Consider the following 27,137-nt stretch of genomic DNA (forward strand, 5'->3'; position numbering starts at 1 on the left):
TTACGATTTAAATAGAAGAGGAAGAAGTGGTTTCAAGATAAAAACGCTCTAAAAAAGAAAGTGCATCAAACAAGTGTTAATAGAAAATCATTACATCTTTGTAGTAATCAGGCCCCTAATTTTATGCATTCAAACGTACATCCACCTTTCCTAAACTGGATAAATTTACTACAAATTTTACTCTCTTTGTCCCGTTAAAAGTGTCCACATTTTCTTTTTTATTTGTCCCATTATAAATGCCAACTTTTAAAGTTTATTAGCCAATTTCAAAGTTTATTCTTAAACCCACACAGCTAACATTAATAAACAATATTTATGGACCTAATTTCCAAGAGCATTATTGTCATTTGGTAAGCAAAAAAAACAATAATTTAATCTAACTTAAGCTTTGTGTTTTTCAAACTAAGACACTTTGATCGGGACAGAGAGAGTATTATTTTATCAATAATTGAATGATAGATCCCATAAATAATTTCTAGGACTTAACACTATATATATTAGTTAAGTAGTAGACAAAGCCCAAAGCCAGAAGCCTATAACTCCACAAGCTGCAGGACCCATGCCCATTTTGTTTTGATAATAGCCCAATTAGTAAAAACTAATCCAATTGGGCTTAACTAAATTGTAATTATAGCTTTATTGTTAAACCCAATGATTTAAAAACCGGTATTTTACTTGTACCGGATTGGACTAAAAAATGGTACAACCGGTTGAACCGGGTTATACCGGAAGGTTCAACCGGTTAAATAGTTTACCTTATAATTTTATATAAATGTAACTTCAATTTAAAATAACTTAAAAATAAATGATTTCATAACAAAAAATAATCCAAAAGTTAATCCATATTAAAAATATAATGCAAAAGCACTCAGTTTTTTAAAAAATAGTCCTAAAATTTACACATTTGAATGTTAATTGTTGGATTAAAAGTTATTTTGAAAAAAATATGGGCCGCAAATATAAAATTTTCTCGGACACAAAACCGGTTTGCCGGTAAAAATCGGTATTTTAGACAAAAACCGGCGGTACGATGTTCTAGCAAACCGGCCAAAAATACCGGACTCAAAATATCGGCCTGCTGCGCGAAATCTGGTTTAACCGGTTCAACCGGCCGGTTTGAACCGGTTTTTAAAACACTGGTTAAACCAGCTTATATTAGTTAACTGTACTTTTTTAATTAAGTTGCTAGCTGTATGTATTCAACAAAAGTTCACAGTTAAAAAAAAAATGGAAAAAAAATTTGGACAATCATTCCAAGTTATGATGATAGGTTAAGGATTAAAAAAATATATATATTTAATATGGGGAAGGTTAACGTACAAATGAAATAAACGTGCTAAACGTGAGAATCAAGTAGAGTAATTATATATACAAGTAGAGCAATTATTATAGAGTAATTACATAATTACTCTATGATGTAATTACGTAATTACTCTACTTGTATATATAATTACTCTACTTGATTCTCACGTTTAGCACGTTAATTTCATTTGTATTTAATCCAAACCCCATTTAATATAGTCTTCATCTATTGTTGTAAAGTCAAAGGGTAGCTTATTAATTAATCTCCATAGTTAAAGAGTAGAGGTGCATAAATCGGGTTTTCCAAATACCCGGGTTCGAGTACGACCGGTTTAACGAAACTAAGATTTGGTTGTAAAACAACCATGATAAAAGCAAAGTAAGAACCTTAACATCAACCAAACTTTTGACAATGGAGAGTCAAATTCAAATGCAATTTGTCAAAGAATGAGGTGAAAACAAACCCCACCAATAATAATAATAACAATAATCTCAATTCCTAAACAATAACAACCCACATTTTACAATATTACAGTTATTTCCATAACTAACTTTTAAACAATTAACCTTACATTGCAACTGAAGAAACGTGGATCGGCTCACTGGTAGACGATCAACTTTACTCGGGTATGAGTATGCTATTTCACCGATGGTTCTCCGGAGTATGAGATCTTCCACCTACAAAACGAGCAGCACCGTGAACTTACCCCTCAGAAAGGGACAGAGGGGTCCTCTTTGGGGTAACCCTCCGGTGTGAGAATAAGAGATTGTAGGAGAAGATAATAATAATCTGAGAGTGAGTAAGGAATTGGAATGTATTTTCTTGCTTCCCTCCCCTTGTGGAGGTGGTGTGGTATTTATAGTGTTAGGGTTTCCAATGATTGGGCTCAGATCCCATTAGGGCCTTTTTGGCCTCCTCCTGTTGCTTTGCGCCACGTGTCCTTAGGACACCTGGTGCTTTTTCATTGATTATTCTCTGACCCAGGCATTTTACCTGACCCATGTGCAATCACGTGGTAGCACATGGGTTTTGCTGAGTTGTCCACCTTTCATTGGCAGCTGTCAACATCAGCATATTCTTATTCCTTAAAGGATACCTTCTGGAAGGTTGTCTGACGAGCACAATCAAGGTTGTCCTTATCCTGATTTGGATAAGGACGAGGTTGATTATGTGCACGTGTGATATGCGCCTATCCTGAGGATGCGCGAAGTCTTCTCTTTATTCTCACGCGCAGATGTTTCATGCGCAGATGTGATATGCGCAAGCATATGTAATGCGTGAGCATGCGATATGCGCCACGCGCAGATGCGCCACGCGCAGATGTGATATGCGTGAGCATATATGGTGCGCGAGCATGTGATACGCGTGAGCATATGTGATGCGTGAGCATATATGATATGCGTGAGCATATGTGATGCGTGAGCATATGTGATATGCGCCGTGCGCATAGGTTTTGGCTTTGTGCCTTCATGATATCTTGATTTCAAGCCTCTTGTCTATATCTTGTGGGTTGACCCGCCCCGCTCGATGTTAAGGCGGGTACATACCTCTTTAAGCCCCCCCCAGTCTAATGTGTGTCTTGTCTCGCGCGAGCGAGGTAAGATAGATATTAGACTTAATAGTTCTCTTTTAATAGGGTTTTGTCTTTTCCTTTTTTATTTCTCATCGTTGCGCGAAATTCTATCCTTGTGGTTGAAATGAATCGTCCATGTACGTAGTTGGTTGGTGCTGACATGCGTCAGAGATGGAGACATGTGTCAGACTTTTCGTGTGCTCGAGGTGCTACAGTTGCCTTTCATGTCCCCTCACACAGTGTCAGGAACACGTGTCGCGCTCGCGTTGGCCTGCACCTGCGAGTGGGGGCGCGTGAACTCTGATCAGCACCTGTTTCGTTCCCTTTTATGTCCCCTCACACAGTGTCAGGAACACGTGTCGCGCTCGCGTTGGCCTGCACCTGCGAGTGGGGGCGCGTGAACTCTGATCAGTACATGTTTCTCTCTCTCCTGGGCCTATAAAAGCAAGCCTTTTGAGTTATTATTCTTCATCTTCATTGTTATTTCAGAGCTTTCCTTTCCTTCCATTTTTATTCCGATTTCCGTTCTTGAAGTAACCTCTGTTTGATTTCACAGTTGTATGTCTGATAACCCTGACACCACAATCTCCCCAAGCAAACGCCGTGTAAAATCATTAGTCATGTCCACTTTGAAGAAGACCGGCAAGGGGAAACGGGCTGCTGAGGCCTCGTCGGAGGAGGTGGGGAAGGGCAAGACAGTAAAGAGGTGGGATGAGATTCCCTGTAAATTGAGACAGTCTGATTTTGACAGTCTCATCGCCTCTCAGGGTTTTCTCCCTGAGTATGGCTGTATGCTTCCGGCGGCCGGGCAAACGGCGGCAGATCCGCCCACCGGCTATATCTCCTTATATTGCCATTTTTTCACTCACTGCAACCTTCGTCTCCCGATGACAAGGTTTATGGGTGCGCTGCTTCAATTTTATGGGATTCACATATCCCAAGTCCATCCTTTTGGACTTGTGCGCATGACTCATTTTGAGTTCATGTGCAAAGCTCAGCGCGAGGAGCCAACCCCTCGACGCTTTCAATTTTTTTATAAGCCAAAAATCCAAGATTCTTGGTTCTCATTCGTTCCTCGCAGTCAGAAGTTCAAGTGCTGCACTATTTCCTTCAAGAGCCTTCATGACTGGTTTGAGAAATTTTTCTATATTAAGGCTGGTGTGATTCCCATCCGCATGACCATGCGCGCGATCACTTCTGCGCCCGCGGATGTGAATGTTTTTAAGAACCCAACTGGCGCATGGGTTAATAAGTTGACTGCTGAACCATCCCCCGCCAAGAATATTTGCGAGGAAGCGCTGGTGGGGGTTGGCATGAGCAGGAGGTGGGCCGACAGCGCGACTGAGCCTGTTATCCAAGTTGATGGATTATGTGAGTTATTAGCTCATTGCATTATTTATGCGTGAATATAATTCGTTTTGCTGATATCATTTGTCTTGTTTTATGCAGTAAGCAAGGAGTACGTCCACGCCGCCTATGATGAGCATATGGAGGGTGGCTCTGTCGCGCTGAGCGCTGGGGAAGTTGGCTTCCCCGATCGCTTCGCTGATATGTTCATCCCTGTTGATTTGGGATTTTGCATTGACAGCGATGCGCCTGGTAGGCCTTTGTACTTATGCTTATGCCTTTAGAATACCAAATTTGGTTAACATTTCTGTTGCACGTATTGTAGATGCGCTCGAGAACTATGAGCTGGAGCTCGCGGAAGAAGAGGTGGAGGAGGAAGCTGAGGTGCCACAGCTCAAGCGTAAAGCTAAAGGGAAAACTGGCGCAGGGGCCAGTAAAAAACAGAAGAAAAATGATGCCCCTGTTGCTCAGGATCCTCTTACTCAGGCGAAGGGACTTAAGAAAACCAAGGGGTTTACCTCCAAGGTTTCCTTGTCTTCTTTGCCTCAAGGTGTGGGCAGTCCTCCTGTCCACACGAGGTATGGTGCCGCCACCTCCTCTCTTCGCGCGGCGGAAAAGGGAAGCGGCGCTGCGCCTGCTGTTTCCTCTTCAACAGGTATACTTTGTTTATACTTTATGGTTTTATGAGCGTGATTCCGATAGAGTTATTAATGAATCTTTGCTCACTCAAATGTTTGTAGAGCCGGCGACCTTGGTGGATCAACCTCAGGCGCAACAAGGTACCGAGGCTGCGCCGAAGGTTGCGTTGAAGTCCCCTGTTTTGCCCTCAAAAAGGGGGAAAATGGACTTCATGGCGATGTTTAACTCGCGAACGGCGATGCGCCAAGGTATATATTGCGCTTTTATTTTCTGACTTTTTCCTTTTTAGATCAAGTCCTGAATCATTTCTCTTTGTTGGTTTTTTCATAGGCATTATAGCTGGCACACAAGCTGCTGGCGCCGGCGCCAGCGCCGTTGGTTCTGCTCCTGCTCCTGCAAGCACTGAATCTCCCCTTATTGGGATTACTAAGGAGCAGGAGGCTGTTTTACCCGCTGATCTCGCGGCGTCGAGACCTCCCTCACCTCCTCCTGCGCGCAGCCCTCCTCGCGAGACTGGTTTTGATTTTTCCAGGTCGCAGGAGAAAAGGCCTGTTACAGAGGAAGATGAGGAGGTCCATTTTGAAGACTCCGATGGCGGCCGCGCAAGCCCTGTAGCGCCACGAGATTTCGTGGCACAGTCTTCTCATGGGGCTGGCGCTGACTTTTCTGCTTGCTCCCCGCAGGTATAAGTTTGCGCGGACTTCCATATTACTGTTTAGATGACTAGAACGTTGCTTTGTGTTTGCAGGAAGCCGATCACATATACCGCCAGAGATGGAATATTACTGAGGATAGCTCATTTCAGTCCATGGGGGTGTGTGAAGACTTCTGGGCTCACTCCGTGCCTCCAGCTGAAAGGAGGTTTCAGGAGGAGCGCGCCCACGTGGACTTGCTCAACGACCATCTTTTCGCTGGGTCAGCGTTCTTTGCTGCCTCCCAAGAGCTTCGCTATGATTATGTAAAGGTGCGTGATGCTCTTGCGGAGGCCAAGCAAGAGGCTATGGTATCTGCTTGGAATCTTTCTGACGCTCGAGAGAGAGCTGAGAAACTCCAAGCAGAACTCAGCGAGAACCGAGCAAGTGCCAACGCTGCCTTCGTGAAGCGCGGGCATGAGCTGCAGGCTGCGCGGGAGAAGCTGCAGGCAGCAGAGGCGGACGCGGCCAAGTATGCGCGGCGAGTGCTCGACTTGGAGCTGGATGCATAGGCGCGTGACCAAGCACTTGTGCAGTCTATCACTGACAAATCTTCATTAGAGAGTGAGGTTGCGCGCCTGAAGAATGAGCTTGAGGCCGCGCGGGCAGAGAAGGATGAAGCCCTGGCGACGGCAGCGTCTAGCCAAGAAGCGCTCGATGCTGCGCGAGCGGAAAGGAAAGAGGCCTTGGCGGCAGTAGCGTCCGACAGAGAGGAGCTGAAACAGACCAAGGAAACTGTTGAGTTGTTAAACTCTCAGATTCCTGCTCTTGAGACGTCTGTTTCTTCCCTCGCGCAGGATCGCCAATGGCTAGTCTCACAGGGTATGATTCGTTGCGCTTATGCGATGAAATACTTAGACGAGTTTCAGACCCTTGTGATGGATTGCAACGCTGCCTCGCGCTTGGTGGGTCGAGCTGAAGGGTTTAAGGATGGCTGTGAATATAGCATGCTGAAGAAGAACCCATCCGACTACCCTTATCAGCTCGATGTTGTCTGCGCGGACATGGCCGAGGTGGGGGAGAAGTATTTGAATACTCCCATTCCCATCCTTGAGCATGTATTTTAACCTTAATGAGTTTACCTTGACTTATTTTCCTAGTCTTTTTGTACTCACACTTTTCCTTATGCTTTGCAGATAGCCTTGCTTGCTGATCAGCCCGATCTCGGCGCTCTAAAGAAATTACTTGACGAGTGTGAAGGGGCTGATGGCGGCGATGATGGCGCGGGCAATGCTGCCTCTGCTAGCGGCTCTGGCGTGGCCAAAGGACCCGCTCCTGACACTATTGTGATAGAAGACGACTCCATTCAAGACGAACAGCTTGACTATGGCAAGTTTGGAGATGACGAGGAGCGGGCTGCGCCAGATGCTGAGGGAGGTAATGATGAGGGCGATGAAGAGGCTGACGTCGACATAGAGACTTGAGAAGCCCTTCATGTTTTTTTTTATTTGCAGTTTGTATCTCATCATTTTGTAAATTTGTAACCTTCTATGTTTTGGAATGAAATTTTGTTTTTCCCTTATTCGCATCTTGCGCATTCCCCATTCATCTCTTTATATTGCATGTTTGCTTGTTGAATATAAGATATGCTTGCACGTTGAAATAAGAACAAGGTTGTAAAGAAATTAATTTACTTAATCCTTGTCATATTTTAAGTGATTTTGCAATATCCTGACTATGTTGACACGTGCCTTGGCGTTTCATTATTCCTCTTTTGCGCGACGTTATCGCGCATTTATTATAGGGAATTATGAGTTTTTTAGCCTTTACGTGTATGTGTTACTCTGATATCCATTACAATTCCATGCGCGACCTCGACCTGAGACCTTAACAACTATGTTTTGGCATGTGCTTTGCCTTAGTTGTGCTTAGGTATTTTTATGGTCTAGCTGCGCAGCATGTAGGATGGATCTTGTGAGTGATTTGAGCTAAGGCTCGTATGATTGGGCTAGGGCCCTGAGCTAAGGCTCATATTATTGGGCTAAGGCCCTGACGTTTTAGAGTTAAAACTCGTTAACGCGTTTGAGCTTGAAGCTCGCGCATGTATGTTTTACTTCGTTTTATTTTTGTTTTGATGTCAATACAATGTTGTCATATTGCTCAAAATTAATAAAGGGAAGTGTGAAACATGTATGCAAAAGGTAATAGAACACACATTAAGAGAAGATAGCGCGTATCATTATTCATAATGGCTTAAAAAGCCTTGATTACAAACTTGACAATTTTTACATGAAACATTTTCTAAGCTGTGCTGCGTTCCATGCGCGCGGGATCTTCTTTCCATTCAAATCTTTTAAAGCGTATGCGCCTTTTCCCAATTCTTCCGAGACTTGATAAGGTCCCTCCCAATTGGGGGACATCTTTCCCGGGGGTATCGCGCGGCTAGCTTCATTGTTTCGAATGACAAAATCATTCTTCTTGAAGTGGCATTCTTTCACGCGCTGATTGTAATACTTTTCTAGTTTTTTCTTGTATTTGGCTTCACTGATGATAGCCGCTTCTCTGCGCCCTTCAAGTAAGTTGAGATCCAACCTTCTTTCGCGCTCGTTATCAATCTTACTCATCATGAGCACTCTATGGGATGGGCATCCAATTTCTGCTGGAATCATAGCCTCCGTTCCATAGGTTAGGCTGAACGGGGATTCGCCATTGCTGGTTTTGCTTAATGTCCCGTGCGCCCACAGGACATTAGGTAGCTCCTCGACCCATGAATGGGATTCTCCCTCCAACATTTTCTTCAGCCCATTTAGCAAGCTTTGGTTCGCGCGCTCCACTTGGCCATTCCCCTGAGGGTGGTATACTGAAGTGAAGATTTGGTTGATGCGCAATTCCTTGAGCCAGCTGGATATCTTCCTGTCGGTGAATTGTTTGCCATTGTCGCTCACAATTTCCATGGGCAGGCCAAAACGGCATATGATGTGGCTCCAAATAAATTGCTTCATCGCCTCGGCTGTGATTTTTGCTAGTGGCTTGGCTTCAACCCATTTTGTGAAATAGTCTACTGCCACTACCAAAAATTTTACTCGCCCTTGCGCTTGCGGTAGGGGACCCACAATATCGATTGCCCATTTGTGGAAAGGCCATGCGGAGGTCACCGGAATCAAGTTGTTCTTTGGCCGCATGGTGTTTGGCGCATAGCTCTGACACGCTTTGCATTTTTGGATCTCTTTTAACGCGTCCAAGTACATGCCTGGCCAATAGTAACCTGCGCTCATTGCCTTGGCAACCACCATGCGCGGGCCAGCGTGTATTCCACAGATTCCTTCGTGAATCTCTCTGATCACATAGCTTGCTTCCTCAGCATCTAGGCATTTCATGAGCGGTCCAAGATAAGAGCGTCGGTATAATGTACCATCAAGCAGTTCATAGTTCTGCGACTTGTGTCTTATCTTCCTCGCCTGTGCGCGATCGTCCGGTACCTTTCCCTCCTTCAAGAATTCCATTATTGGAGTTATCCATGATGAAGGGGTTGTATGAATTACAAGGACAGACTTCGCTCCCACCGACGGGTTGCTCATTACTTCTACCCTGACATCTTTGCCAAAGTGATCGAAGCTGGTTGATGCCATCTTACTCAGCGCGTCGGCAGACTTGTTTTCACTGCGCGGAATATGTATGATTCTGAAGAAGTCAAATTGCTCGATGAGCTTTTTCGCCTGCTCTAGATACAGAGGCATGGTGTTCTCCTTGGCATCATAAAGGCCATTGACCTGTGCTGCTACCAAGTATGAATCAACATGGGCCTCTAGCTTTTTAACTCCGAACTTGTGCGCGATGCGCAGACCATCCAGCAGGGCTTCATACTCAGCTTCATTGTTGGTGCTCTTGAAATCCAACCTGATTGCGTAAGTATACTCATGACTTTCTGGATCCACCAGCTTGAGGCCTGCGCCAGACCCTTCATTGTTTGAAGCTCCATCAGTGAATAATCTCCAAACATTTTCTTCATTATTGGCTCGCGGAGGGTCTACCTCGCGCTGAGCCTCTTCAATTTTTCCTTCAGGGATTTCTGCGATGAAATCAGCTAAGACTTGTCCCTGTATTGCTGGGCGGGGCTTATAGGCGATCGTGTGCTCTCCTAATTCCAGCGCCCATTTTATCAGCCTTCCTAAGAGCGCGGGACGCCGCAAGACTTGCTGGATGTTGTAACCAGTCAGAACTTCAATAGGATGACCATTGAAATATCTATGAAGCTTGCGCGACGCGTGTGTTAGTGACAAAACTAACTTTTCCATGATGGAGTAGCGCGTCTCAGGATCTGTCAGCACCCGACTTACATAATAGATTGGTGTTTGGATTCCCTTGCGATCCACCAACAACACTGCGCCGATGGCGCGCTCTCCTGCTGACAGGTACAATGTTAGAGTTTCGCCAGGAAGTGGAGCTGTGAGCGCAGGCAGATTTATCAGACATTCTTTTATCTCACTGAAAGCTTGCTCGGCCTCAGGTGTCCACTTGAATTGGCTTTTCTTTAGGCAATTTCTCAATGTGTTAACGAATGGGGTAGATTTGCTTGCATGGTTCGCTAGGAACCTGTTGATTGATACCAATCTACCATTCAACTTTTGAACTTCTTTCATGGTGGATGGTGAGGGCATGTCAAGGATAGCCTCCACCTTCTCTGGGTTCACCTTGAAACCATCCTTGGTGACCATTACACCGAAAAATTTCCCTTCTTCTACGCCAAATGTGCATTTGCTCGGGTTGAGCTTCATGTTTATTTCCTTTAGGCGCCAAAGGGTTTCTTCGATGTCTTTGAGCATTTGTTTTTCCTCCCTGCTTTTGATCACCAAATCATCCACGTAGACTTCTAGGTTTCTTCCAATTTGCTCGTTGAAAACCGCGTCCATGAGTCTTTGGTAGGTGGCTCTCGCATTCTTCAAACCAAAGGGCATTTTTGTGTAACAAAAAATACCCTTGTCGGTTCTGAAGGCAGTCTTGTCCTCGTCTTGTGGTGCCATTTGAATTTGGTGATAGCCCTTATAGGCATCCAGAAAACATTTGAGCTTAAATGGCGCCACGGAGTCCACCTTCACGTCAATGTTTGGGAGGGGGTAACAATCTTTTGGACATGCTTTGTTGAGGTCTTTGAAGTCAATGCACATCCTCCATGACCCGTTGCTCTTCTTTACCATCACAGGATTGGCTACCCATGTCTGGTATCGTATTGGGCGGATGATGTTTGCGCGCAGTAGATCCTCTACTTGCTCATTCATGGCCTTTGCCTTCTCATCCCCCATGATTCTCTTCTTTTGAGCAATTGGCTCTACGGACTTGAACGTGTTGAGAGAATGTTGCGCCAGGTCTCGCGGAACCCCAGTCATATCAGAATGTTGCCACGCGAAGACCGACATATACATTGTGAGCAATCTTTTCATTCTCAACCTTGTGTCGTCTGATATCGTAGCTCCAATTGTGATTGTTTGCTCTGGGAATTTTGGGTTGAGAATCCATTCCTCTGGCGCGTTGTTTGCCATTGGAAGTTTCATTCTCCCTTCCCGCGGAATACTTGTCACTGCGCACAAATGATCTCGGTATACAAATGTTACACCTGTTGGTGTTGGGAACCCCAACGCGCCGTGCGCTGGCGACGGTATGGCGTTGAATTGGGCAATCGTTCCTCTACCCAAGATCATATTGTGGCATGAAGTGGTGGGCAAGACCAAGAAGTTGACAATTTCAGCTCGCTTGTGTTTCTCATCCCCCATAGTTAGTTCAAATTGTATCTGACCTAAGGGGTGAATGATTTCATTTGAAACACCCGAGATTGGTGCATTCACAATTTCGAGCCTTGCTTGGTCTGCTGGATCCAACTTCCTGAAACATTGCTCATACATGATGTCTGATTCACTGCCAGTGTCCACCAGGACTTTTGACACTTCATAATGAGCAATATGTGTAGTGATGACTAGAGGACTGCTGATAGAAGGGCCTCCCCTGATTCTTGGGAAGATTACTTGTTGCTCGCGCCAATCTCCTTGGACTTGCGCGCTTCTCTTTCTCGATCTTTGCCCTTGCCTTCCTCCCTCGGCTACACAGATTCTTTTGAACTTTTTGCTGGCTGAGGCTCCATCTGGTTGTTCATTCTCTGGTCTTGGGTTTTTCACCTGGTGAGCCAACTTGCCTGATTTCACATCTCTTTCAATCGCATCCTTCAAATGGTGGCATGCATCGGTGTTGTGCCCTGTGGACTTGTGAAACTCACAATACTTGCCACTGTTTGGTGGTCCCTTATAGTGTAGTGGCTTGGGGCTTTTAAACTGGACATTCTCTGTGCTTAACACTTGTGAAGGCGTTTTAGTGAGGGGAGTCCATATTCTTGGTAGAGGTCTGTTAGGCTCTCTGCCGCCTTCCCTCTTGTCACCCTCTCCGCGATTACGACTGTCTTTTTGGGGCTGGGGTGAGCTTGGTTGCGCCTGCTTTTCTGCGGGAGAAAAACTGGTTTGTTGCAACCTGGACCATACAGAGTTTTGTTTGCCCCTCCTTTCGTTGTTGCGCGGTGCTTCTGCTTGGTGCCCTCTTTCTCTTGCTCTATCTTGGGCAATTTGTTTTTCATTTCGCGCGAAGACTCGCGATGCTTCCATTAGCTTGGCCCAAGTGGTTGGCATGCCATCTCTGCTCACGAGAGCTCTGCGGAGTTGATCACTGCGCGCACCTTGTATAAAGGCCACGCGCAAGAGTTGCTCGGTGATACCTCCAATTGCAAGAGATTCCTGATTGAAACGAGTTATGTAGTCTTCAATCGTTTCATCATTCCTGCGCACGCAGTGCATGATGTCATCAGGGTCGCGCGTGTGTCTGCGCTGCTGTACGAAGTGAGCTTGGAACTTCTCCAATAGCTCTTCGAACCCATCGATTTGCCCAATCGGCAAGCTTTCGAACCAGACACGCGCCGCGCCCGTGAGGCAGCGAGCAAACATGTGACACCATGTTGGCATCGTCCAGCTTTCTAGGTTTCCAGTGTTATAAAAACGTTGTAAGAAATCGTCTGGATCTGTTGTGCCATCGTACTTGCCCAACCCACTTGGCATCTTGGTTTTGTGTTGAATGGGAGCCTTCGCGATGCGCTCAGTGAATTTTGAATGCTTCACCAAGATGGCTGGCCTGTACGGTGTGGTTACGTCCACTTGCCCTCTCGCTGGTGGGCTGTACGGTGTGTACAGATCCAGATCGGCTTTGGCTCCAGGCGCCATGTTCATGTGCGCGCGGAGCTGTGAGCCTCCTGCATAAGTATCTCGCGTCTTCCTCATGCTGTGCACCTCTTCATCACTAAAATCAGTGTGTTCAGTGTGAACAGAGTGACCATCTTCCGGCGCGCGCGCCCTTTTTGTTGTTCCTTGAATGGTTTGCTTATCAAACGCGAGCCTTTGTGTTAGGTCGGCTAACTTTTTGTGTTTGACCAGCTCATTGTATTTGTCCATTAAACGCCGTTGTTCGTTTATGAGCCATTCTTTAGGGTCATTTGTTTCATCTTCTGGACCCATTGGTCCTTTTTGTTTCGCGCCGGTCAAATTTTGGAACGTGAGATCGTCTGGAGGAGTTTCAGTCTGGCTATGAGGAGTTGTGATGAAAAGATGGTTACTGGTGGTGCGCGCAGAATCACGCGGCACCCTCAGAAACTGCTGTCCCTCATTAACATACTCACGCTCAATATCCTCCAGAACTTGATCGCTGTTTCGAACACCAGAAACCATGGTGAAGTTTTTCAGAGAGAACTGATGAGATTTTGTTGCCGTTGTAACAGGTGATGGCGCCAATGAAGAAACGTGGATCGGCTCACTGGTAGACAATCAACTTTCCTCGGGTATGAGTATGCTATTTCACCGATGGTTCTCCGGAGTATGAGATCTTCCACCTACAAAACGAGCAGCACCGTGAACTTACCCCTCAGAAAGGGACAGAGGGGTCATCTTTGGGGTAACCCTCCGGTGTGAGAATAAGAGATTGTAGGAGAAGATAATAATAATCTGAGAGTGAGTAAGGAATTGGAATGTATTTTCTTGCTTCCCTCCCCTTGTGGAGGTGGTGTGGTATTTATAGTGTTAGGGTTTCCAATGATTGGGCTCAGATCCCATTAGGGCCTTTTTGGCCTCCTCCTGTTGCTTTGCGCCACGTGTCCTTAGGACACCTGGTGCTTTTTCATTGATTATTCTCTGACCCAGGCATTTTACCTGACCCATGTGCAATCACGTGGTAGCACATGGGTTTTGCTGAGTTGTCCACCTTTCATTGGCAGCTGTCAACATCAGCATATTCTTATTCCTTAAAGGATACCTTCTGGAAGGTTGTCTGACGAGCACAATCAAGGTTGTCCTTATCCTGATTTGGATAAGGACGAGGTTGATTATGTGCACGTGTGATATGCGCCTATCCTGAGGATGCGCGAAGTCTTCTCTTTATTCTCACGCGCAGATGTTTCATGCGCAGATGTGATATGCGCAAGCATATGTAATGCGTGAGCATGCGATATGCGCCACGAACAGATGTGATATGCGTGAGCATATATGGTGCGCGAGCATGTGATACGCGTGAGCATATGTGATGCGTGAGCATATATGATATGCGTGAGCATATGTGATGCGTGAGCATATGTGATATGCGCCGTGCGCATAGGTTTTGGCTTTGTACCTTCATGATATCTTGATTTCAAGCCTCTTGTCTATATCTTGTGGGTTGACCCGCCCCGCTCGATGTTAAGGCGGGTACATACCTCTTCAGCAACTACAGAAGATCCTATCTGCTGTGCTACCACAGGAGACGCCGCAGTCACCTCCGTTGTGGGCGTTGACACCTCCGATGCACCTGCATTAGTAGTCCTCCGAATATCCTCAACCAATCTCACCACATCCGCCATCTTCGGCCTCTGCTCGGGTGACCTTACCACACATTGCATCCCTATCTGCAACATTTCCACCATCTCCTCTTCTATGTTAGGATACTTCAACAACTCCACATCAAACATCTCGGCCGTCCACTCCTCTCGCACGACCGAGTTAACCCATCTCACCAAATGCACCGCCTCCTCACCACCCGTCGCATGAGTAGGTGACTTTCCTGTTAAAAGCTCAAGCAGCACAACACCAAAAGAGTAGACATCTGATGCTTGGTACACTTTTCGCGTGTCGGATACTTCTGGTGCCCGGTAGCCGCCTACACGCATCACTGGTGGAGTTAATGGAGTCATCACTACAGTCAGGCCAAGATCACTTACACAACCGTATCGTTGCGAGTTTAAGAAGATGTTGGAGGCTTTGATGTTTCCATGAACAAGTTTGCCACCGGTTTGTGTGTGGATGTATGCAATCCCTCTTGCTGCTCCTATGGCTATTCGCAATCGGCTATCCCAATCTAACGGAGTCCGCTTTTCATCTCTTTTCGCTGCAAAATAGAAAATTCATTATAAGTTCATAAAACCATATTAAACACTAGGGGAAGGTTCATGTACATTTTAATCTTAACGTGAGAATGCAAGAAATAATACTAATTTATAAAAAAAATAAGAATGTAAGAAACAATACCAACTACAATACCAATCTACATAAATAATAATTTATAATAACAAAGAAAAAAACCTAAAAATTACAACAAAAGAATCAAAATCAAAAACAAAATAATAACAACATATACCAGCAAATACTAATACTGATAACAACAAAAGAAAAAAATCTAATAATAACAACAAAATATAATCAGCAAATAATTATAACATCTCATAATCGAAAATGAGCAAATACGAACAAAAAATAACAGAAAACACCTATAAAAATAAACCTAATGATAACAGCAAATTGGTTCTCACTGTTTTCATGTTAAGAATAAAATGTATTTGATCCTGTTTCTTAAACACTAAACCTTTGCTAACAAAAACAAACAAATGGATGGAAACATACCGTGTAACAACGAAGAAACACTGCCTTGATCAAAATAATCATACACCATTAACTTTTCGTCTTTTGAATAATAATAAGCCCTCAGAGGAACAATATTTTCGTGTCGAATATTTCCAACAACCTCCATTTGGAGTTCAAAATCTCGTTTTCCTGCACCGACTTCCTTTAACCTCTTCACAACAACCGTGTTTGCATCCTCCAATGCTGCTTTATACGTCATACCAAACGTACCCTTACCGAGCACCTCAGCAGAAGCTCTAAATAAATCCTCTAAGTCAAATGCAAGGCTGCTACCTTCAAAGAACACAAGACTTCCATTCCCGTTGACATTTTGACTTCCGGATCTCAGTGTTGTTACATTTTCTCCTTTTAGTTGTCTCTCTGCATCATCCTTTGAATACCAGAATATCATTATCAATGCAAGTAGCACAAACGCTAACGTACAACCGCCTATCGCGATTCCAAGAATCGCAGGCTCTCCGAGTTTTGTATTCGGCGGTTGACTAACTGGAGAAAGAACAGGTGGCATTGAAGTTAGAGTGGAAATATTATTTCCAGCAAAAGCCGAACCGGGAAATCTTTCAAGAGTTTGAGGTACGGGTCCAGTAAGATTATTATTCTACAAATCAAGAACTTGCAAGCTCGGTATATTAATATTCGGGATTTCACCAGAAAACGAGTTGTTTGCGAGATTTAAAGCAGTAAGGTGACTTAAACTTAAAACGGAAAGCGGAATACTTCCACTGAAACCATTGTTCGACAAATCAAGTATCGAAAGACTGTTCCAATCCGAGAAATTCAAAACCAACGGGCCGTAGAAGCCATTGGATTGAAGGTAAAGAGATGTTAAGTTTCTAAGGTTGGCAAAATCAGATGGAAGCCAGCCCGTTAGCCCGTTTGATCTCAAACTCAAAATCTGAAGAGCTGATAATTGGCTAAGTGTGTTTGGAGGAATATGACCATGAAGACTAAAAGCCGGTAAACGAACCGCTATGATTCTTGAACTATCATGATTACATGTTACTCCAGTCCAGTTAACACAAGCTGAAGAACTCATATCCCAATTAATGGCGCGACTGTGTGAAATGCTTTGAATGAAATTAATTAAAATCTGCTTATCTGCAACGGGCTCTGTGGTTAGTAACGACACAAATGTTCCAAACAAGAACAATGCATAGAATAAAAACTTGTTCTTGCACATCATCTTCATGTTGTAATTTGTGATAAACCTCAAAAGTTATAAAACCTTTATGCTCATCTGAATAAAATCATGATCAAAATGATACATTTAGTACTATGCAAGTAATGACATCCAGCTAACTTGTGTGACAAAAAATGGTTTTAGTCAAACATGAAACCTAAATGAATACTTAAGTTATTGGTGAGCTACTTTAATGTTTATTAATCTTCTTCCGTACTTTACTGACTTCTGTGACTCTGTTTGGATTATAGTGAAAATGAAGGAATTTGCTAGTTTTTTAAATTGTTATTTCAAGGAATTCATGATTAATTTTATTATAATATACAAACAGTTAGCTACATCATTCCACAGACACAGAAGTAGAAATAACGATGTTACAAAGAAATTACATAAAGATAAAATGGTCGTCCACGGAACACTAAGACCGTTGCTTTGACAAAAAAAGTCAAAGCTTTGAAAACTATTGATCAGAACAGCCGTTCGAAGACTATCGGGACTAGGGGTGCAAAAAAGCCCGAGCCTCAAATAAACCTCTTTTAGTTATTGAGCCCAAGCTCGCGCCTTGTAAGGGAAGCTCGTTTAGGCTCATTGAGCTTTGACGAGCCTTGTGTAAATTTAAGTTTTTACATATTTTGGACTTCTATGTATTTTAAATTTTACACTGCACAGTCGAGCTCAAGAGCTTTAGCTCGTTTAAGGTACTACATGAGCTCGAGCTGAGCTTAGGCTTGTGTACGGTTTTTCTCATAATATAAAAAAGTAACTAAAAACGTATATAAATTAATAAATAATAATGAATGAGTGTAGCCCGAGTTTGAAAAAACCACTAAAGAGCCAAGCTCAAGCTTTTGAAAAATTAGCTCGAAACGAATTGAGCTCGAGCATAGTCTCAGCTCGCTTCATTTGCACCCCTAATCAGGACAGCCATTTTGATTATATGAGGTCAACAACCAATATCTAGACGGCTGTTTTGACCATAGACCGTCAAACATTAAAATTGTTTTATCAAAACGGCTGTTCGACCTCTATTCCAAATGCCATTTAAAAACTGTGTATAGTTGGCCCCAACACAAAATTAGCAATAACATTAACAATAAGAAAAAGAAATGTAGGTAACTGGGCTCACCTCACCTTATCCAGATCTCAGTAAAATCGGCATTCGGCTGGCTATTCATGAAGTCGGTTAGAATGTACAAGCATGAAAGAGACTATTGAATCTAAATTCTAGTTGTTAGACAGAGAGAGAAATGATAATATTAATGGAGATGAGGTGGAGAATAATAAATGAGTGAGTGAATGAGTTAGCAGCAATCAATGATATTGGAGTGGAAGATGCACATGGTAGTGAATAAGGTGAAGAAGAACTAACTCAAACCATAATAATAATAATAATATTTAACAAGTTTCAACAGCTAAGAAGAAATGCAGCAATGATTTGGAGGGAGAAGAAATTCAAAGTTAACTTACAGGTAGTACAATACTATTGTAACAGATGAGGTAATCACCCATTACAACCGCCCATGCCCCTTGTATAAATACACACTTATCTATTTTGGCATTTATTATAATTTTTTTTAAATGCACAAAAGTCATTAAAGAAGTCTAGTGGCGGTGGAGCATACGTATGACTTCATTTAAAATATGTGTAGTAGTTGATGGCTCCTTACGTCTATTCTGTTTTGTAAAAATATATATATATTGTTTAGTAAACTTTAATATTTTATTTCCTTTTTGTCTTCATGTTATAGTAGTAGCAACATGCTTGGAAGTGGAAATTGGAACTAAAAGATACATTAATATAAAAATAATACATAAGTTACTTCTAAACTTTGTAAACAATCAATAACCCAGAGATCATAAGTCAGAAGTAATTAACCCAATTTACAATCAAAGGCAATATAAACGATAGACGACACGTTGTGGTAATGGTAGTACAGTCTCAGGATGAACCGCTCAAAAAATGGACTGCAGCCTCCTTATCATTATCATGGGTGAATAACGCGTCAGCAACACTATTGGCTTCAAACCCCATTTCTCGCAACAACATGTAGCCGTTCACAAATTCCCTAACCTGTGAATATCAAATAAAACCAAAATATTTAAAAATACAGAATGTTATTATCTTAACACAATAATTTTCTAAGAGTTGAAGGACAATAACTACAAATAAAGAAGACAAGCCCGTACCTTAGTTGGATTATCTCCATATTTAACAACAGCAATAGTTACTGCATCTCTATTAAGGCCTGTCGCCATGTATTTGCCCGCCACCGGGTCTACACTAGAGTTCTGCATGAAAAATAAGAATCACAAATTTTCAGGAAACAGAAAATAACCCTTATATAAGGTGCACATTTCAACAAACATCGACACATTCTCATAAAAAAGATCAAATATGTAAGCACCATCATTGTCCATTGAACACAGATATCTAGAAGTTCAACAATCCGAGCTGAAATTCATAAGTTAGCTGCATGGTTCAATGTCCTACTTTACAAACTTTGTCCATTTGTAATTATTCTCCATATTTTATTTGCTGTATTATATGATATAATTTATATCACAGTTGTCTGGTTAAACTAGCTTTTATAACTTGTGTACATCAACATGTATTGTCATATCACATTCATGTGTATTGGTATTTATAGATTGTTTTTGGTGCTCTTATTTTGACCTCAAAGATAGACGGGTAAAAAGAAAACCATGGAGATGGCCGTCAGACACGTTTCCATTACAAATCCAAACTCGGGTAAATATATAAACAAACAGCATCCATAAAATTATGTGTATTAATCAGAAAAACGACATACCGCACGAGATATTGGTTTTGCAGTTCTATGGGGGAGGTTTTCCAGTCCAAGCTTGGTCCAGTTTGGGTTTTCCTTCTCTGCTTCAGCCAGTATCTTCCTCTCTAAGTCAAAGTCAAACTGAAACGTGCTTCGAGGAATTTCTCCAGTGTGTGGAGACATTTGAGGCTACAATAATCAGCACTTAGAATAAGAACCAAACAGCGTTATAAATTATAATCTAATCAAACAAGACGACACAAAGGTTCTTATATCACAATGCTTTATGTCACACATATATAACATCCTTTCAATAAGTCTAGAATGACAATTAACGAAATATATCTGCATTACAAGTAATTATTCACAAACAATTAGGTTAGAAAGGAAAGAATTCAGGGAATGATACGAAAAAAGTGTATAGTTTTCTAAACACAATGTTTTTCAAAAACAGGATGCCATGACTGAATCGGAAACGGGGTCTGCATTTTTGACCTTTTCTTTTGTTTCGCGAATCAGGAACTTAGTGAAACTAGAAAGAAGCAATGGAACTTAGGATATGGCCAAAATCTTACGAATGGCAGCGAGGTGCTTGGCTAGGGCTTTTGACAAGATAGGTTTTGGGCATAAAAGTTGGTTTCATCACTTACAGTGTGTTCTCGAGTTTCATTTAAGGAGAGAAAAGAAAAGGAGGAGAATTAAAAGAGAAAAGAAAGAGAGGGGGAGGAAAATGTATCACTTTATTTTGTATTCCCGAGTTTAATGAAAATGGAAGGAAAGGGAAAGAAAATGTAGAGGAGTTAATAGGCAATTAATGAAACAAACACATTTTCTCTCATAATCTCTCCAATTTGGAAAGATGATTATACACTTCAATTTTCTAGTCTTTTCTCTCCCTTTCCCTCCCCTCCCATCCTTAAAAAAATCTCTGAAACATGATTCCTTCACCTTTTCTTCTCTTTTCCTTCCCCTCCCCTCTTTAAATAAGACTCGGGAACACAGCGGGGTTGAGATACTGCACAATAATGCCTTAACGTACGATAGGTACGCGAGACGCCCAAAGGCAAAAATACTAGAACGCTCAACCAAAAACCTAAAACGCTTAAAAACGGTTTTCGTGAAGAAAAGTAAAAAATTGATGGATTAACGATCCGTCTGGCTTTTGATACCTTTGGCTCCTTGGCACCGGAAGCTATCCGTTTCCTAACCAGGGTTCAACGGGTTGTGCATAGCAATGTGTCGACTCCAAAGTGGCAGGGGTATGTCTTTAGCAGGTTAGGGTTTGCAATTCAGAAAGGGGTGGCGGCGCAGCTTGTTGCCCGCCTACCTGCTATGTTGATGTAATATCTATGTCTCTTATTAAATATATAATATAAATTTTATTTTGTTTTAATAATTATCTTTATTGAAAAAAAAAATTAACGATCCAAAACTGTTTATTTCGGTGAACCGATGATTAGTTGGATATATATTGAAGATTTCGAGATCTTGTGATGTGATTTCATGGATCGATTTCATGAAATATAAGTATTCTTGTACGTTAAGCAATTATTGTGTTGCATCTTTTCTCAAAGATAACAAGTAGCTTTTGGTGCTAATAATTCACAAATGTAAAACTGAATATAATAGATTATATATGATTACAACAACAATGCAATGAATTAAAATAAAGTAGAGAAAGGATAGAATAGGATACCGGTGGTGTAATACGAAACTCTGGTTTTAAAGTAACCATAATCCCCATTCCTGCTAAAAAATAAACAATAATAATATAGCTTATTATTATTATTATTAATCAGCTATCGAACCAACAGAGATTCAACAACAAGTAAAACTTACAGGAAGAAGAGGCTGTGTTATTATTATTACGAGCAGGTGGATGAATAACACCGGATTGGCCGATCTTAGGGTAAAACGATGACGGTCCGTACAACGGATGAGATGAAGGTGCTGCTGGTGGATTCAACATGTTCCTGAAATCGTAATCCATTTGATTATTATTATTATTATTATTATTATGGAAGGAAGGAAGCGTATTGAAAAAGAGTCGCTCAACAATCAAACAACAACGCGCAGCGGAGCTTCTTGTTGATGTCAAAGAAAGTTATATGTTAGCCTCAACTTACAAAAATACCCTCCTAACCTTTGGTGGAAAAATAAAACATTATATTATTTGTTCGGTCGATCACCGAGTGAAAGAAACAAAGTCTAAATACTTAAATTCCGATGTTAAATAAAAGAAATTTGTCATCCAAAAAGTGTGTACCAGCCAGACAATAACTAATGTGTTTGTCGGTTCATATGATAAACCGCAATTATACAATAAATCAAGCCTACACACTATAATGATGATGATCTTTATATTTTTAAGGAGACATCTATTAAACTAGTCTCGTAAATTACTGTAACTGTAATTATCTTTATACCTTTAGTGATCACAACATTAGTTATGCATAAAAATATTTTTAGTAAAAACAAATCTATAAGGGTACTATGAGCACATACATAACTGTTGAATGAAAGTACATGATCCACATCATCCAATTAAATGAGAATAAACTCATTTTTCTCATCAACATACCCAAAAGTTTGCCAAATTAATAGAGGTGGTGTTCCAGCCTGAATGTGTTCCAACCAATCATAAACACACAACCGTTTATTTATCTTTTTTTTTCTTTTTACATTTCATTTAAGTTACAAGTCTCTAGCTTATACATTGCATTTACAAGATTTGGTGTGATATACTTTCAAGTTTTGAGTGTTTGATATTTTTACTCTAGCCTCTAGGGCTGACGTTTTGGAATACTAGCTTTAAGAGTATCTACTGTTACAACAATATAAAGATGACAAGAATATGACTCAACATCCATCACATATTTGGTTCATTTGATCTACAATACATTCTCCATCTTCATATTATTATCATCAAAATCCATGTAACACTCCTGTAAGCACTATATATAGTGTCTAGTTTTGTATATTTAAAAACCAAAGAATCAAGTATCAGTATCAGTCCAATAAAGAAACAAATTGCCTGAACCCTGAATATGGATGTCATTGTATGCTCCTTTCAACCAAATCCATGAAAATTCTGTTGATATTCAACTGTCACAAGCATCAGGGACCTATCTCTGTTGTGTACATATCAAACCAGCGTTCTTCTGTGATATTAAACTATGCACCTGCACATATACCTCCTGCAAAACAACTACCATGTTAAACTCCAACACCATCTTAACACTATAACTTGAGCATATAGGCTACACCTAAAGGCGACAATACGGATAGGTGGTAACGGGTCAAATCTGTATGTGTGTGTGTGTGTGTGTGTGAGTGAGAGAAAGACCTGTTGACCAAGATGCACAGCAGAACTTTCTGTCATCAATATGTTTGACATCAAGACCGATGAACCAGGAACCGGTACTGACATCATCAAAAGCATATGTGCGAAGAATTGATCTGCCAGGTCCAAGAATAATTAAATAGTCAGCCTAATTGTTAGCAACATTTTAAATGCAAAGTATGAGATACTGGTAGAAACCGGTGTAAAACCTGTTAATTGAGACAAATTTCGCTAATGCCTTGGATATAACAAACATTTCACCGGATGCATGGCGGAAATACCTGTTTAATCACAAAAGGCAAGCCTAAATAACTCATACAAAAATGATACAAAAAAAGCAAGAACAAATATTTAATACTCCTCTATTATCCTTCTTCCAAAACATAACTAGACAAGTACTAAACTGACTATATTTATATAATATAGATAAAGGGAAAAATGTCAGATATTAGCTTCTTACGTCTTTCCATCCCCAAATTTCCACCAATCGGGTTCATACCATTTCTGACCCCTGCCAAAATCCACAATCACCAAAAGATCAAAATCAAATGTCATTAAAAAATAACATCAATTGAATATATTTAGCAGTCTTGAACCCTTGGGTGAGTTTAGATCACTTACTGTTCAGAGAAAACTTCGCCTGATTTCATACACCCAATATATACACGGGGAGTGTCTAAATGAGCTGCAAGTGTACTTCCCAAAGCATCTGTAAAACAAATGCAGTTTCAATATCCTTAGTTCCTTTTCCTTAATATTGTTTGTTTTCTAGTATAGAATGAAACCCTTTAACACATATAATTAAAAGCATGATCCTAATTGAGAAATAAAATACTAGCATTCGGATTATATCCAAAATTCATCTGGTAATCAACTTACATATATGACCAATGAACTCACTTTTATGCATTACTTCTAGAGAAGCAAGTTAAAGTTATGTCTTAGTTCCAAATATGTACATCTATCATCGAGTAACAAAACAATATGCATGCCCTAATGGCACTGTGCTTACCGATATTTACATAAATATCATCGTTTACTTTGGCATAGTATTCAGCTTCCCATCTTTCTGCAGCGTGAGCAAAGAATAACTTGTTTTTCTTTGGAAGTTCCTCAGCAGACTCCACGTGACTGTCCTGTAAAATGTAAAGATATATCACTGTCCACTTGTCCAGCCATGGTGATGAACAATAACAATAACAATTGTTATACAAGAACAGTGCTTTTTCAGCCAGTCAGAAACTAGGTAGCATTGTCAGGGTGGTAAAAACATTGGACCTTGTATGTGAACTTTAAACTTTCATTCAGTTGTTAACAGTGGTTTAATGAATATGTATAAAATCAGTAATTAACGGTTGTATGTATGAAAACATGACATAAGAGATATATCAGTGATGAACAAGAAGTAGAACCTTATAGATAATGTACAGAATAGAATTATCTGTGATGAACAAGAAACCAAAAAAATGAAAAAGAGGATGCATTCCACACATCAACGAACGTTTACACTTACCAGGATAAGGAAATCTTTGTAGTCTTTATTTTCAATATCTATGCCCCTATCCAGACTATCTCCACGATTAGCACTGCAATTTAAATTGTCACGTATCAATTAAACTTCAGAACATGAAATGTCATCATGGACGATTGGAAATAACAACAGCTTTCAGTGAAAAAGAGTATACCTTCTTCCAATAACAAATCGAGCAATAACACCCTTTTGATCTTCCATCTTTCTCAGAGCTTCACCTGCAGCAGCAACACTATTACTATATTGATACCATATAACTTGTCCATAGTATATGCAACCACATGCATAAATTTCTCCAACAAGAACAGTGAAATATGAAACATGAATAATAGTAATAATTTTATCAAAAACAAAGTAAAAGAAGATGATAGATGCAAGCAATGTACTAACCAGATGACATCCATGCCTTCCGTATCACATCCCATTTGTTCTTGCGACCAAATCCTGTAAGGACTCCAATCACTACCAGCGGTCTCTTCTTGGGAGAAGTTTTAGTGGTTGACACGAGATTTGATACAAAGCCTTCTTGGCGGGCTGCAGCCAGTTCCATCTCAAGAGCTGTTAGTTTCTTCTGTTGTTCCCTAACAAGCATATAACCGTCAATCAAACTTACAAACTAAACTGTGTGCTAGAAGGCGGAATAGAGTACAAAAAAATGTAAATAACAATCACGTTACCTGCATCCTATTATTTTCAATGTATCATCCACTGATATAGCAGATTTTCCCTGATAACAAAAAGTAATTGTCATGCCAACTCCAAAAACAACCAGGTAAGAACTTAAGGAATACAAGCAAGTAAACAGATGATTAAGCACTCAATATCATATCAATTACGGTCCACACAAGCTACAGTACAGAAAGATATAGACATTTCAGACTTCTACAAGGCGTGTACAAAGTGCTCGATCATACAGTATTTCGGTGTTACCTTTACCAACAAATCATTGTAGCTGATTTAAGTTAGCGTATATGTGTTTAGATTGTGACTACTTAAATGAGCACCAACCCTCTCAAACATGAGAAACCAAGCTAGAAAAATTAAACATACTAATCATGCGATCGCTTTGTTTCTTACCTGTCCTGTTATTCTGTCAAGCTCTTTACCCAAATAAACCCTGTTTTCTGCATCCTGCCATAAACTTTGCAAGAAAACAAAAACAAAATCAATGCACACACTTTATACACGAATTGATTTAACAATATAGGCATGAACAGTCCATTTAAAACAACAAAACGCTGCCCTAATACGATTCTAGCATCTGTTTAAACAGTCAACGATACGCAATAAACTCAGATAAAAACGCCACTGACTTAACACCAAATTAGTTGAACATGATGAATATGTATACAGAGCAGTTTAAATCAGACTTCACAGGAGGTAGTTTATGTGCAGTAATCACACAGCTGACCGTTATCTACAATATAAAAGTATGCACAGTCCATGACAAACAACAAAACGCTGCCATAATACAATTCGAGCGTCTGATTACAAAGTATACGCTACACAATTTTACATCAAACTAGTTGAACGTGATAAATTTGAATACAAATCACATTAAATCAGACTTCACGAGAGGCAACTTACGTACATAAATCACACAGAACTATCATCAACAACAAACGCTGCCCTAATACAATTCGAGCATCCGATTAAACAGTATACGCTACACATTTAAACATCAAACTAGTTAAACGTAATATATTTGAATAGAAATCAGCTTAAATCAAACTTCACAAGACATAACTTACGCACAGTAACTACACAGAGGTGACCTAATACGATTCTAGCATCTAATTAAACAGTATACGGTACACAGTTATACATCAAAGTAATTGAAAGTAATGAATTTGGATAGAAATCAGTTTAAACTCAAACTTAACATGACATAAGCTATGTAACGAGTAGATTATTATTATTATTATGAGTTGATCGGATAAAATGATACCGGCCGGCAACATAGAAGGAAGCGAAGGCGGCGATGGTGCAAAGCAATAAGGCGGAGATAGGGGATCGAAAAACCAAGCCGTTCCGATGGTAATTCGAACCCTTGCTTTGCATTTTTTGTTTGTTTTCCGTTGACAGTCAGTGATGATGGAGTTGAAACGAAGGAAGATCTGAACTTAATAGCATTTTGTTAAAAGTCCGTTACCAGATCCGACGGCCTGGATTTGCTGCACCCAGCCACCCACTATGATCGCCAGCGTGTCTTCCAAGCTCAGCTTCCGACTCTATTGGGCCTTTCAGGGCTTGGGTTATGTAATGTCTTCACTCTTCCATGGTTACTTCCATGTAGACGTGCACAAACCGGTTAATTTAATAATTGGTTAGTAGTCAATGGTTAATCGGGTTGGATACTAACCGGTTTCCAAACACAAAATCCCTGACCGGTATAATCGAGTTCGGGTATAACTGAAAAAAATGGTTTTAAACAAAAATATTTAAAAACCTAAAATCGGTTTCGGTTAACCGGTTATTAACTTGTTTCTGGGCCAAAATGTATAACCGGTTAGGCAGTTACTAACTGCGAGTTTTGTCCATGTAGAAACCGGTTAGAGAGGGATCGGTTACTAACAATATTCATTATTATTCTATTTAAAACCGTAAAATAAACCGATTAAAACTGAACTGAATTATAAATTTGAATTGCGGTTATTTAAGTTTGATCATTTGGTTAAATAGAATTACGGCTTTGGTTCATTTATCTTAACTCGATTCAATAATGAATAACTGTAAAATAAATTTCAAAAATTATTTTGTTTATTTGGTTGAAAATTAAACCAAACTTTTATCCAATCATTCAATTCGGTATGGATCTTACTGAATCCTGTT

The 27,137-nt window shown here is 40.9% G+C and overlaps 2 protein-coding genes and 1 pseudogene across 3 annotated transcripts; all 3 read right to left on the reverse strand.

The window, feature by feature from the left end:
- Positions 1-14,213: 14,213 nt before the first annotated feature.
- LOC143566218 (putative inactive receptor kinase At4g23740 pseudogene) lies at positions 14,214-16,834 on the reverse strand (annotated as a pseudogene). Its single transcript, XR_013141203.1, has 2 exons — positions 15,445-16,834; positions 14,214-14,932 (listed from the first exon to the last, which is right to left on the reverse strand). The product of XR_013141203.1 is annotated as a putative inactive receptor kinase At4g23740 pseudogene (transcript).
- Positions 16,835-18,512: 1,678 nt separating this feature from the next.
- Positions 18,513-21,436, reverse strand: LOC143566211 (uncharacterized). Its single transcript, XM_077052965.1, has 5 exons — positions 21,271-21,436; positions 21,128-21,180; positions 19,456-19,620; positions 18,833-18,934; positions 18,513-18,716 (listed from the first exon to the last, which is right to left on the reverse strand). The coding sequence occupies exons 1-5, from the start codon at positions 21,419-21,421 to the stop codon at positions 18,585-18,587; spliced, it is 603 nt and encodes a 200-aa protein (XP_076909080.1). The 5' UTR covers positions 21,422-21,436; the 3' UTR covers positions 18,513-18,584.
- Positions 21,437-22,260: 824 nt separating this feature from the next.
- Positions 22,261-26,438, reverse strand: LOC143566236 (hydroxyproline O-galactosyltransferase HPGT1-like). Its single transcript, XM_077052988.1, has 12 exons — positions 26,254-26,438; positions 25,383-25,446; positions 24,983-25,032; positions 24,696-24,886; positions 24,460-24,523; positions 24,288-24,360; positions 23,787-23,910; positions 23,396-23,483; positions 23,235-23,285; positions 22,984-23,055; positions 22,778-22,890; positions 22,261-22,628 (listed from the first exon to the last, which is right to left on the reverse strand). The coding sequence occupies exons 1-12, from the start codon at positions 26,364-26,366 to the stop codon at positions 22,606-22,608; spliced, it is 1,026 nt and encodes a 341-aa protein (XP_076909103.1). The 5' UTR covers positions 26,367-26,438; the 3' UTR covers positions 22,261-22,605.
- Between the last annotated feature and the right edge of the window lie 699 nt (positions 26,439-27,137).

The sequence above is a fragment of the Bidens hawaiensis genome, unplaced genomic scaffold, assembly GCF_021521415.1.
Source record: "Bidens hawaiensis isolate Kalapana, Puna unplaced genomic scaffold, B.hawaiensis_p1.1 tig00022752_1, whole genome shotgun sequence".
In the NCBI taxonomy this organism is placed as follows: domain Eukaryota; kingdom Viridiplantae; phylum Streptophyta; class Magnoliopsida; order Asterales; family Asteraceae; genus Bidens; species Bidens hawaiensis.